The sequence below is a fragment of the Lotus japonicus genome, chromosome 1 (assembly GCF_012489685.1).
Source record: "Lotus japonicus ecotype B-129 chromosome 1, LjGifu_v1.2".
NCBI classification, from domain to species: Eukaryota; Viridiplantae; Streptophyta; class Magnoliopsida; order Fabales; family Fabaceae; genus Lotus; species Lotus japonicus.
This window is the reverse complement of record NC_080041.1, coordinates 30,690,718-30,704,129: the sequence shown is the minus strand read 5'-3', so window position 1 is coordinate 30,704,129 and position 13,412 is coordinate 30,690,718. Positions and strand designations below refer to the sequence as shown.

At 39.9% G+C, this 13,412-nt stretch overlaps 2 protein-coding genes across 3 annotated transcripts; one reads left to right on the top strand and one right to left on the bottom strand.

Moving 5' to 3' along the window:
* The first annotated feature begins 8,124 nt into the window (after window positions 1-8,124).
* Window positions 8,125-11,069, top strand: LOC130734378 (protein MAINTENANCE OF MERISTEMS-like). Of its 2 annotated transcripts, XM_057586752.1 has the most exons (4): window positions 8,125-8,152; window positions 8,685-9,681; window positions 9,767-10,527; window positions 10,616-11,069. In XM_057586752.1, the coding sequence occupies exons 2-4, from the start codon at window positions 9,390-9,392 to the stop codon at window positions 10,970-10,972; spliced, it is 1,410 nt and encodes a 469-aa protein (XP_057442735.1). In that variant the 5' UTR covers window positions 8,125-8,152; window positions 8,685-9,389; the 3' UTR covers window positions 10,973-11,069. The 2 variants fall into 2 exon arrangements, with proteins under 2 accessions (XP_057442735.1, XP_057442733.1); XM_057586750.1 differs by lacking the exon at window positions 8,125-8,152 and having other exon boundaries at window positions 8,179-9,681.
* Window positions 11,070-11,734: 665 nt separating this feature from the next.
* LOC130731783 (uncharacterized) lies at window positions 11,735-13,085 on the bottom strand. The gene is made up of 2 exons (XM_057584007.1): window positions 12,724-13,085; window positions 11,735-12,629 (listed from the first exon to the last, which is right to left on the bottom strand). The coding sequence occupies exons 1-2, from the start codon at window positions 12,967-12,969 to the stop codon at window positions 12,435-12,437; spliced, it is 441 nt and encodes a 146-aa protein (XP_057439990.1). The 5' UTR covers window positions 12,970-13,085; the 3' UTR covers window positions 11,735-12,434.
* Between the last annotated feature and the right edge of the window lie 327 nt (window positions 13,086-13,412).

Below are 13,412 nucleotides of genomic sequence, written 5' to 3'. Positions count from 1 at the left end.
TAGGTTAATGAGCTCTCTTTTTAGTAACCCTTGGTTCTTCTTCTTCTGAACGAATAGGCTTGGGTCAGATTCAGAACATGTTTGTCACAACTCAAAAAAGACAAACATTAGGGTACCACAATTGTTCATCATCACAAACCTTAATTGTAATCATCAAAACATAGAGATGCAACCACTGATCAAACCTTGATCTTACACACCGGCACACACGCACCACCTGCCACCACCACGCCCACGCCACACCACCGCGCCAGTCGCCACGCATCACCAGTCACTACCCAGCTGCGCCTCTTCCGGCCTCTCTATCTGACTATCTCGGCTTCTCCTTTCTCTTTCAGTCAGTGGGTTACTGGGTAACAGGGTAAGGTTGCTACTTTCTAAATTGATTTTTGTGTGCAGCTAATTGATTACTAAATTGATTTTTGGTGAAAACTGAAAATCCATGTCGCTGTTGTTGAGATATGACGGAAGAAAAGGAAACATGATTTGGTATTATACGTGTACACATCCTCCCTGCTGAAAGCTTTGAAACAATGAAGGAGCAAGGGAATAAATTCCTTAGCATAATTAGTAGTTTCTTACCTTCTAAGTTCTAAATTTTAGGTCCATTGGCTTTAGGAAAGAAATTCTACCCTGATTTAACCTCTTATGATGTGGTAATATAACCTTTTTTGATTTCAAAAAAATATAACCTTGTAAATGGTGATTGATATGTTTTGAATTATGTTAAGATCATAAGATGTGTTGAAAATATTAATTTTAGTTTGGATTAGAGAGTTAGTCTTGAAGTGTTTTCTGCATTATGGAGTTTTAATTGCTTGGAGTTTTGCATTATGGAGTTCAAGGAGTCCTATGAAGTGTTTTCTGATCTTGCTTTCTATGTGCTGCTGCTTTGAAATTTCATTTTTTCATGGATTTATAGCCTTTAAAATGGAATTTTGAAAGTTGGAAGATAGATGGTTTGAAATCACAATCGAGCAACCAAAGCTTCATACTTGATATCTGAGACTGAAATGCTGCATAACAGCAACCAAAGCCTTTTCCCTCTGGGTGTAGTCAACTAGATAGATCAATTAATTCCATAATATAACCTGAGGCACTCTATATATTACATGATAAGTTGGACCTTTTGGAGTCATGGGATTTTCTTATCAATTCATGAGGGCATCAACCAGCATCAACCAGAAGATGCAAAATGACTGCAATGTGATAATGTTTCATGTTTCACACTGGCTGAAATACGTGATTGTGGAGAACCTATACTAATGCAATACCCTTTCTCAATTATAATGCTTCTAGGAATGACAAATGTCAGAAGAAATAAGCAGTATAGTTGTACAATAATGACCGGATACTACTTTTAACCTTTCATTTATCCTTTAATTTTTTGACCATTTTTCTTCTTGTTTCTTTTAACACAAACAAACATCAGGAATCTTCAATCACAGTGTGATGAGTCATCGGTTTGGACACTTTGTTCAATTCTTCTTCTGCTGCAGCAATTATAGAGTGCATGACATTAGTTAAAGTGAAAGTTTAATGTATTCTCTTTTGTGGTCTCCCCAATTTATTGATTTGGTATTATTGTATTAGAAATTGTAATTGTTTATTTTTACCGATGTGTTCATTTGAAAATTTTGAACCCCCTGACCCCCGCATCCTGGATCCGCCACTGTGTATTTTAGTGATAATTTACTTCAGAGATCAATACTAATAATTCATGATAGTTTAGGGACTAAAAATGTATTTAACTCTTAATAAAGTAAATATTATAAAAATAAATAAAATAAAATAATAATGAATTGAGTTGGAAATTATATAGACATGTGTTACAATATTATTGGAATACATCATCATTGGGTTATTTAACCCAATTATAATTAAGGTCATTTAGACAACTCCTCTTTTATTTTATTTTCAAGTACTTTCTCGTTCTATCTCCCACTTTTTTTATATCATATATGATATATGATCTATGATATCTCATACACCTCTATTTTCCTGTTTTGCTCTCGCACAAGATGCGGGTCAAATTGGGCTGTGAAGCAAATTTTTTGAGAATGGTTTAATTGCACTTTTCGTCTTTGATGTTAGACCTTTGTGCAATTTGAATCCCCTTTGTTTAAAACGAGCGATTTTAGTCCACAAACTTTCAATTTGTGCCAATTTAGTCCAGCCGTTAGTCTCCGTTAAATTTGAAACGGAATATTCTTATCAGGATTCCTTTTTGCTAATTACACCACCAAAAATGACACATCAGTAATTAAATAAAAATGAAATTATACCTAAATGATTTTTTTTATTTCAAATCACTCAACTTAAAAAAAAAGATCTCTGCATTCCTTCATCTCTGTTATCCTTATTCCATCATCTTCACCAAAATTAAAAAAGATCAAAACCTGATCTCCAGAAAAATCAAACTCAAATCTCTATAATTTCCAGACCCGTGCCACTGTTCTAATAAGGAGTCTTTTTTCAGGCCCAAATGATGAGAGAGGAAAACCATTGGATAATAGAAGTGGGCACCAAATCCTTACAGAGGAAAACCATAGGAGAAGAGAAGTGGCACCAAATCCTTACTTCTTTTTTCTTTGCACACCAAAGCCAGATTCAGGTTCGAGAGAAAGCCAGATTCAGGTTCTCTCTGGAATTGTGGTGCGTCTTAGCGTCTCCAGATCTAGAGATATCCAGATCGAAGAGAGAGAGAGAATGGGGTAAAAAGGGAAAGGATCTTGGACGCACAGCAAGGAGAGCGACTTCATGCGTACTTGGCTGCGGAGGTCGTGCGACGAGGGAGGGGAGCAGTGATTCATGGTTGTTGCCATCTGGGTAAAGGGAAGAGCTTTGTGGGGTTGGTTTATGGGTAATGGAAAGAGATCTGTTGGTTCGGATTTGTTGTTCTCTGGAAATATTTTTTGGTTTCTGGATTGGTAAAGGAAGGGGAAAAGTTTATTTTTGTTTCTGAAATTTCTATAGCTTCTTGATTTGTTGTTACTTCTGAAATTTATTTCCAGATTTTTGTTGTTGATTCACTGGAGATGAAGATGGATCATTGTAATTCAGGTTCCCTCTGATACGATTGTCCTGCACGATGCTGGGACAAGAGGTTCGACAATCGCTTAACAATAAAACAAAACTTAACAACAGAACCAATAGCACACAGTGATTGTTAACCCAGTTCAGTGAAAACTTTCACCTACGTCTGGAGGGTTTGCACCCAAAGAAAGGAAATCCACTATCTCAAGATTCAAGAATTACAGATACTCATGAACAACTCAGTTCATAGTTCACTTCCTAATCTACCCAGTGTATTTCTACTTAGAATCTCAACCTAAGTATGAGAGCCCCTCTCACTTTCTCTCAATCACGGCCACAGTGATTGGTGAACACAATGAACAAGTAGAGTTTGAACGCAATCAAACACACAGAATCTCTCTTTGCTTTATAGAATCTGTGAGCAAAGACAGATTCACAACTAACAAGGACAAAGCACAATTAACAAATCCTAAAACACTCGATCTCTCTCTATCAGCTTCGACACCTTCATGTTTTAGGTCTTCATCCTTTTATAGACTTCAGCAGCGGTAGCATGGGCTTTAGGGTTGGCACGGGCTGAAGAAACAGATTGCAGTAACAGCAATTCAAAACGCAATCTTGATAGATTCGGTTTCTTATTGCACAAGAAAAGATAGAAACCAATATTTTAACAAAGATTGTTTCAACAAATAACAACCCAACAAATAAACCCTTCTGGAATAGCTACTTGCTCCTCAAGTAACTCAAAAACATATCTTCAGTAAATCTTCAGAGGGCCCACAACAGAAACACAAGCTGACGACTGATGCCCAAGCTTTACGAGGTCAGATGCCACGACATCTGCTTCGACAATCGGTTGTTTTGACAAAATGCATGGCAACATGTTCTAACAATCATGATGAGGGATGAATGATTTAATTGGATTAAAGTTAAATAAATTATGAATTTTTTATTTTTAGAATTTTAATTAATTATATTTTTATTACGTGGAGTCCGAGTGGCATCTTAGTGGCAAAATGTGTCAGAGCCACGTCATTAATGAGCAGCCACATATGTAAATTCTGTTTGAATTAAACGGTAGACTAACGGTGGACTTAATTGGCACAAATTGAAAGTTTTAGGACTAAAATCGCTCGTTTTAAACAAAGGGGATTCAAATTGCACAAAGGCTTAACATCAGGGACGAAAATTGCAATTAACATCAGGGACTAAAATCGCTCGTTTTAAACAAAGAATCTAACTCTTTTATATATTATTTTTACTCATTTTCTCAATCTACCTAGACCTAAGTGTTTAAGAGGTTCAGCAAAACTAAAGAAGACCTCATACCGAAAAACATTATGGTGTCAGATCATGAGGTAAGGCTTCACGGACCAACGAAGTTGTCATGTTGAGTCTCCGTGTTGGAGGGGTAGAACGAAACACTCTATTCATAGTTGAGCCTTTTGAGGAATGCTACAATTTTCTGTTGAGAAGAGATTAGATTCATGGTCTGGGGGTAGTCCCTTTAATTAATGCGCATCAAAAGTTGTTCCTCTGGAACGAGAAGGGTGAAGTAAAAGTATGGTGGCTAGCTGCTCATTATAGATCATGTTACTTGCAGCAAATGCGTATAGGTTTCAAAGTCTATAATCTCGAAGTTAAGTTGTTTTCTATTGCTGAAGAAAACATTAACATGAAGGAACTTGATACCATATCAAAACACATCAAAGACTCAGAGACAATCTAATTGGGAGAATGAAATCTCATTTGAATGATAAAAAACTGTACAATTTGTTCAATACAAGTTATATATACTAACTACTTGGGCCTAAGACTCTATTATTCACTGACCACTAGATTAACTAACTCATAACTTATTAACAAACTTCTTAACAAACTAACAGAACCACTAACTGCTAACACCCCCCTCAAGTTGGAAGATAGATATTGTGAATTCCCAACTTGGACATAAGCTCATGAAACAAGGGCTTTGGCAGTGCTTTTGTTAAAATGTCTGTTATTTGACTCTTGGAAGCAACTAACTCTGAATCTGCATCAGAGAGAGATCCAAACTCTGACGATGAAAATGAGGTATTCGCTTCTTTCTCAACCTCTGAACTTAAATGTGTTTTATCTGAAATCATGGATAAATATAACTCTCTCCTGACTAAGCATAAAAAGTTGAAAAAGGATCTCTCTGCTGTTTCTAAGACTTCTACTGAATATGAGAAAATTATTTCTGAGTTAAAAGAGAATAATCATGCTTTAGTAAACTCTAACTCTGTGCTCAAAAACCAGATTGTTAAGTTAGAAGAAGTTGTTGCTTGTGATGCCTCTGATATTAAGAATGAATCTAAATATAAAAAATCTTTTCAAAGATTCCTAGCTAAAAGCGTAGACAGAAGTTTCATGGTTTCAATGATCTATGGCGTAAGCAGAAATGAAATGTATGGCATTAGCTATTCTAGACCTAGTAGAAATGAGCCTCATATGCCTAAGGCTAAACCTCTCTATGAACATTTTGTACCCTCTGGTACTATATTGCCTGAACCATTGCCTGTTAAAGTTGCTGACCCCCCTCTCAAAAAGGGAACTTTCTCTATGCCTAAATATCATACTCAAATTCCTTTACAATATCATGTTGAGAAACCCAAGGTTGTCAGAACCTCTAAGGTAACTAACAAGAAAGGACCCAGAAAATGGGTACCTAAGGATAAGATTATCTATGTTGCAGATATCCTTGATCGCTCCACTGAAACACCAATCATGGTATCTGGACAGTGGGTGCTCGCGTCACATGACGAGAGAAAGGCGTATGTTCCAAGAGCTAAAACTTAAGCTTGGAGGTGAAGTTGGCTTTTGGTATTCCTATTACTCATCATAATTACAAATCATTATCGTAATAGCAAAAAACTCAGTATATCATTAAGATTTAATATTATTAACATCATATATACATGTTATAACATTGTTATTATTAAAACAATTTATTTACCTCAAATTCACTTTAATTGAGAATTTTTATTTTAATAAATACTAATATATATGAATGAGTTATTTTATTTTTCATTTCATCTTATGGAATTTTATTATAATACTTTTTTTACTAAAATTAAAAAGGCAGTCAATACTTTAGCTTACATGATACTGTCATGCTGAGAATAATAATTGCATTTTTTTTTTACCACCAACATATCATGAATGTACAATTATAATGACAAAAAAATATAAATAGGTATAAAGTAACAGTTGTTTTATTATTCCAGATATGATTATATTAATTTGTTGCATTTAAATACCAGATACTCTCGATTCCAAAAGAGGAGTACAACGTATATTCCCTGTTGTGGATTAAAATACGAAAGTTGTGTATGTTTACTAGAGTCATTGTCCTTATCGTTGTGTCAACTCTGTATGGTCTCACAATAGGAGACCTCTTTGTTTACCTCTTAGCCTTTTGGCCCATAGCATGGGCACTTGTGCTTAAAGTTATTCCATATGAAGATCTCAAAATCAAGTAGCTTAAATATTATTTTTACACTCATGAAATTAATAACTTTCCCTCATGAGTCCTATGCTACAGTGAATATTCTTTCTTAGTATTGTAGTGTTTTAGTGTACAGATAGCACAAGCAGGTAGGTCATTGGTGGAGGCCCTTGCAATATGGAAATCTATTCAGGATTTAACAAGAATACTAGAATACCTAATCGAAGTCCTTTTATTTTGGTTGGTTTCTATATTTTCGTATTTTCCATTCGTTTCAGTTTCAATCAAGTCAGCCAATATCTTGCGATCCAACACATTTTTAATTTGCTACCATACAAAATGTGTTAGATCACTAGATTTTGGCTTACTTGGTTGAATAACATTCTGGTTAACCATACTGGCACGAATAAAAATACTAACTTGATGTAGCAAGAAGTGTCAAGAGCATCTTGGTAATACTTGCAAATTTGTTAATGTTCTTCTTCTACTTCTGGTAACATCAACATAATCTTTCCACTCCAATAATTATGAATCATTGTTTTTAATTGGGATTATAAAATTTAGTTCCTTGGGTATGAAGTTTATTCCTTTTTCAAATACCATGATCTCTTCCGCCACAACCCCTATCCAAGAAAAAAATGACAAGAAAATATGACAATATTTAGATAGGAGCTTTCTGACATGTTTATTTATTTTCATGTTTATGCTTGCACTTGGATTGTGATAGTACTTGTCATGGCTATCTTAAAGGTTTGTATTGCGTTTTCAAAAAGGGCTTTCTGAATGAATGAATTGTTATTCTTGTCTCAAGTATGATTTTATTAATTTGTTGAATTTAAATGATAAATATTCTTAAAAGAAAGTCAATAAAGATGGCTATATTTCTATTCGCAGGCACTGGTTTGACACATTGAATATTAATGATGAAAAGAAAGTCAATAAGGATGACATTATTTCTAGTGTACTTAATCCTTCTGTCAAGTTAAAGAAACCAACTCTTTCCCATTTTTCTAGGGCTTCCTAGTATTTCCTCTCCCGCAAGAAAGAATGCAATCTTAACTATGAAGCATAGGCACTAACATGGACATAATACACGACTCTCGGACTCACCAAATTATAAAAATTGTAGGACATGACATTATACACAGACCCACGTACATCCATTCATACATATAAAATTGAAAATTCAAGGAAAAAGACTCAAAATTAATGTATCGTATAAGCCTCAAGATTTACAATAGATTGATGTATGTCATATCTGTCAAATTGAAATGAAATAGTTGGGAGAAATGAAATTGAAACGTGACAACAACACCCATTCTGCGGGAGTTGGGTTTGGGGCCCCCCCTATGGGGCTCCCCGCCCCACTTAAAGTGGGGAAATTACTGGAACGCCCCCCTTTAATAGAATACGGAAGCAACATTTCCGTATTCAATACGGAAGTCTTATATCCGTATTATATTAGTAGGTAAACCGGCAAGGGTTTATTCAAACCCATTTCAAACTTCATTCCGTATTTTGCCAAGCTCTTCTCCCCTCTTCAACCTTCGATCTCTGTCGCTCCCCTTGCTTGAACCGTGTACTTGAAAGGTTCCATCATCTCCATCAAAGCTCTTCACACCCCATTCTCAGAATTGAAACCTAGAGGTAAGGATTTTTGGATTTTCCCCATTTAACTTGAAATTATGTTAATCATTGAACCCTAGGGTAGTCGATTGTTGCTTGTGTAGAGGTATTGTTGGCTGAAATGTCTTGAATGTGGTTTGGGTTTAGGGCCGATAGCTCATTGTCGTTAATGGCGTTTCTAGGTAAATACGGATCACAGGTTTCCGTATTGAATATGGAAAATGGTTTTCCGTATTCAGTATGGAACATGGTTTTCCGTATTGAATACGGAAAAACGTTTTCCGTATTCATCTCAGAACCAAACCCAACACTTATAATTGATTCTGGGTTCAGAATCAATTATAGAAGGTTTCCAAAGCATTTGTGAGTAGTTTCTAGATGCCATAATTGATTATTAGGAAAATAAAAGTTGATCCAAGCATGCATAATCCACAGAAGATCCGATTATCATCTATGTACTTATAAAATTCTAGGAATTTTCCATTTGCTTGCATCATGTTTCTGTCTATGGCTGAAATGGTATATATAGTGAATGTTTGCTCTGAATATATAGTGAGAATGAAGAACAGAAAGAGGTCTCATGCTTCTAGTGAGGATGTCGGGGCTACTGAGGATAGACACCGGCGGTTACATGCTTCTAGCCGGCGCGGCGATCATGCTGCAACCTCTCAGGCGGTGGAGGCTTCAGCTCCAGTTGTTTCTCCGCCGTCTCCCATGATTGAGGTTCCTCTGGTTGATTATCCGCCGTCTCCCACGGTTGAGATACCTACAGTTGTTTCTCCGCCCTCTCCCATGGTTGAGTCATCAGGCGAGGAGTCCTCAGGCGAGGAGTCCTCAGGCGAGGAGTCTTCCGGCGAGGAGTCATCAGGCGAGGCCTCATCCGGCATGGGAGGATCTGACGAGGATAGTATTCCTCCGCCTACTGTTGATGCTGATGTCCTGCCGCCAGAGCAGGGGGAGCAGGGGGCACAGGGTGGCGAGGAGGACCTGATCCAGAGGTTGCCGCCGTTTCCGGGGGGGCCTGTTGAGCTATCGCTCCTCACCCATTATGCTGATCACAAGGCTCCCTGGGCGTGGCATGCACTCCTACGCACAGACGAGCGGTATGTGGACCGTCGACAGTTGAAGGTGGCCACAGCTGGGGGGAAGGTTTGGAACCTTGCTTGTGATGGTGATTCAGACAGTCACAGGCGGGTTCGAGAGTTGATTGAGCAGACGGGTCTTCATCAGCTACCCTATTGCAGCTACCCGGTGACAGATGCAGGCCTTATTTTGGCCCTTGTGGAGCGATGGCATGAGGAGACTAGTAGCTTCCACATGCCCGTTCGGGGAGATGACTATCACCTTGGACGACGTGTCGGCTCTTCTCCATCTCCCCATGGGGTCGAGGTTCTATACGCCTGGGAGGGGGGAGAGGGACGAGTGTGCAGCGCTCTGTGCTCAGTTGATGGGAGGATCTGTTGGTATTTATGAGGCTGAGTTTGATACGAATAGGTCCCAGACTATTCGCTTTGGGGTCTTGCAGACCCGGTATGAGGCTGCGTTGGCGGGTATGTCTTAATTATTATTGTATTGTCTTTGTATCTATTATTATTGTATTGTTATAAACTATTAACTTAATTCACTTCATTGTAGAGCACCGATATGAGGACGATGCACGGATTTGGCTGGTGAACCAGCTAGGCGCCACGCTCTTTGCTAGCAAGAGCGGAGGCTACCATACGACCGTCTACTGGATAGGGATGTTGGAGGATCTTGGTCGAGTGTGCGAGTACGCGTGGGGCGCGATTGCGCTCGCTACGCTATACGACCAGCTTAGTCGAGCGTCCAGGAGGGGGATGGCCCAGATGGGAGGTTTTAGCTCGCTCCTGCTAGGATGGGTCTACGAGTACCTTTCTGACCGCGTCATTATCCGTAGGGCGGATCCGGAGTACTCGCAGGACCAGCCTAGGGCGCGGCGGTGGGCTATGTCCCGGGTCGGGCATGCAGGCCTTGATGAGAGGCGAGTCATGCTCGATGAGCTGACGGTGTATGACGTTATATGGACCCCATTTGAGGACCATCGGGCTCATCGACCACGGGATCCGAGGGCCATGTATTCTGGCTACATCCGGTCGCCATTTGGCCGTGTTGTTCGACGGCATCTACCAGAGAGGGTTCTGCGCCAGTTTGGCTTCATACAGGATGTCCCTCGACACCCCTCTGAGATCCAGACGTCTGGGTCCCTTGCTGAGACCGCAGATGCTGCCTTTGCTGAGTTTGCGCCGCACCTCCGCCCTCAGGGGATCCCCGCTACATATCCGGGAGAGACTGTGGAGGATTACATGAGGTGGTACAGCGCTGTGTCCCATCGGTTCATCATCCCTGATGATAGGAGGGAGGAGTTCAGTGCGGTGGTAAGTTTGAATTTTATTTTCCATTCAATTGTGATTTTTTGTTCATGATATTTTATTTGTATCTAATGTATCTACATTATTTTTGCAGACTGTTATGCGTCGGGCCGTGGACTTGTTGGAGCAGTCACTCGAGGTGCCAGATGCTCCTGCAGAGGGCACGCATTCCCGATCCCTCACTGAGAGGGCGCTGGATCTTATTAGATCCAATGCCTTCATTGGTACCCAGGGGGTAGCCTTTGCTGCTGTCCGAGGAGCTAGAGCTGCAGGAGGCAGAGGTCGTGGAGACAGAGCGCGTGGAGGCAGAGGCCGTGGAGGCAGAGCCCGTGGAGAGGGTGCTCCTGCAGAGGGTGCTCCTGCAGAGGGTGCGCGTGGAGGTAGAGGCCGTGGAGGCAGAGCCCGTGGACCTAGAGGTCGTAGAGGGGCCGGTAGGGGTCGGGGCGAGTGATTGACTGTATATTTGTATATTTTTTTTGTATTTTTATATTATGACATGTCACTCTTTGTATTAGGACTCTCTTTATATTAATCATGCTTTCTATTTTCACTCATTATATGCCGACTCTTGTATTGAAAAAAACCCGTATAACTACACCGTAAATAATCAAAGGCAGGATAAGTAACATAAATAATTCATGGCAAACAGTTTAAAGGGTACACGAAATTATTCAGAAGCAACACGAAAACAAAATTAATCCTCAGTGATATCGATGAAGTCGTGGGGTCCGCTATCCTGTGGAAATACTTTGACTATGTTGGGCAACGTTATATTCAGATAACGAACAGATTTACTCGGTGCAAACACAACAACCTGCAAGTAAATTGCAAATTTAAAAGATTAATGCGTACTTGTTCAAATGAAGCAAGATTAATGTTTAAGGTAATAGACCTTTTGGAGAACAAGAACAGATCCAACAGTTATGACATTCCTAAATTCCCCGTCAGTGAAGGCCTTGCGATGGACGCTAGCGTCAACGGTGCCCGTAGGGTCCTAAATCAATGCAATCGTGAGAGAAAATGAGACAACAAATTGACGGTTAAAGAAGCTGGACAAAAGCGAGCAAATACCTTGAGGGTAACTTTGGCATCTCCGAAACCATTGGGAGTGCATGATTTAATAACAGCAACAACACTCTCTACTCTCTCAACATTCGTTGTGATTGTGCCCAGCGGAGTGGCAGATTCCACCAATTGTAGGGCTGTAAGCCAAGCATTTGAATTGAAATCAGGATCGGTTTCGGTTGATCTGTCTTCGAGCGCACGCCTCACAAATTCTTGGGTCGGAATGAGTAGTGTGTTAGGGTTGGATCTACGCCCATACATGGCAGCCTGGACGGCGCCAGCTGGCCCAGGAATGAGAGGACGAGAGCTGCTAGAAGTGCTGCCTTGACGTTTGCAACGGCGGACTAATGCATCCCAGTCTTGTTCCATTGTTTTTTTTTTATCTTCGAAAGCAAGACATGAAGAAAAGGATGAAGAAGAATAAAGAACCCAGAGAGATTTATAGCAGAATGGTCAAAAGATTTATGGTGTTTGGTGGATAATACAAGTGTGGTTGGGGTTGGTTGGTGGTAGATAGTAATGTCAGGTTTCAAGTTCGTCATTTAGTGGATGAAAATGACAAGACTCTGATGATGGGGTGGTTGGAAATGACAGGACTCTGATGATGGGGTGGTTGGAAATGACAGGACTCTGATGATGGGGTGGATGAAAATGACAGGACTCTGATGACAGAGTGGTTGTCTATGTTAATTATCCCTGATGCTGATTCAAAATAATAAGGCCCATCAATATAACAATGACCATCAAATTAATATTATTAAAAGCAACAAATGAACATCATAAAGGCAAGGCCCATCAGATTAATATTACAGAGCGTTTACAAATGAATATCACACAAAAGTGTGGTGTCAATCTGAGGTGATGTCTACATAGCTTTGGTGACTAAGAGGAACACCAAAAGTAACAAGCCAAGCTTCGAATTCTGATGTGAATCTTCCTAAACGTGTACCATATGGGGCGCACCAGCTTACTGATGTAGGATCAACATACCGTTCCCACTGGAGAGCAATTGGCGGCATAGAATGTCCAGGAGTTAGATGGAGCTACATTATAGAGAATAACAATAAAATTAGATAACTTGCAAATACAACAAATCAATTCACCAATTGGATATTAGTGTACTCAATCAAAAAATACCTGTACAAAGTGATTAATCACATGACCAACAGCTATAACAGGATGTACATCCGGTGGACCTTCTCCTCTTAGTGGAAGGTATGACCAACAACCCGTAGAGGAGATGGATATGAAAACCACTTGGAACCTGGTTGCTACAAGGTATCCCATCTCTGGCAGTTGCATCCATTTATCCTCGGTAGCCGGATCACCAGGAGGAAGAGTGAGTCGGGAATGTAAGGCATTAACCACATGTCTGGACCACATTTCATCATACAACCCTCTGTGTCGTTCAAGTTCTTCTATCAACGCTGCCCTAACCCATGACCAACTTTCCTCACCTGATGGTAGTCCGAGTAATGCAGCAACGGCTCTATAGCCACAGTTACTATCATCCTCAACATTCTGAACTGTTTGTATATATGGGTGGAAAAAGGCTGGAAAATGACCCATGAAATAGCTTGTATCAGACTTCTTCACACGCTTCTTCTTCTTTGGTGGTTGTGAAACCTTCTTTGCCTCTCTGATCTCCCTATCAACATGTTCAAAACCTGAAAGATCACGAGTCAAGGATCCTATTGCTTTATTCTTAGGTGGTATTTTCTCATTCGCCTTAAGAGTGCGCTTGGACCTTATCTTAACCGCAGGAGTACAAAGTGAACTGCTTTCAGGACAATAGATCGCTTGAAGCTTCCTCCTTACCATACTCT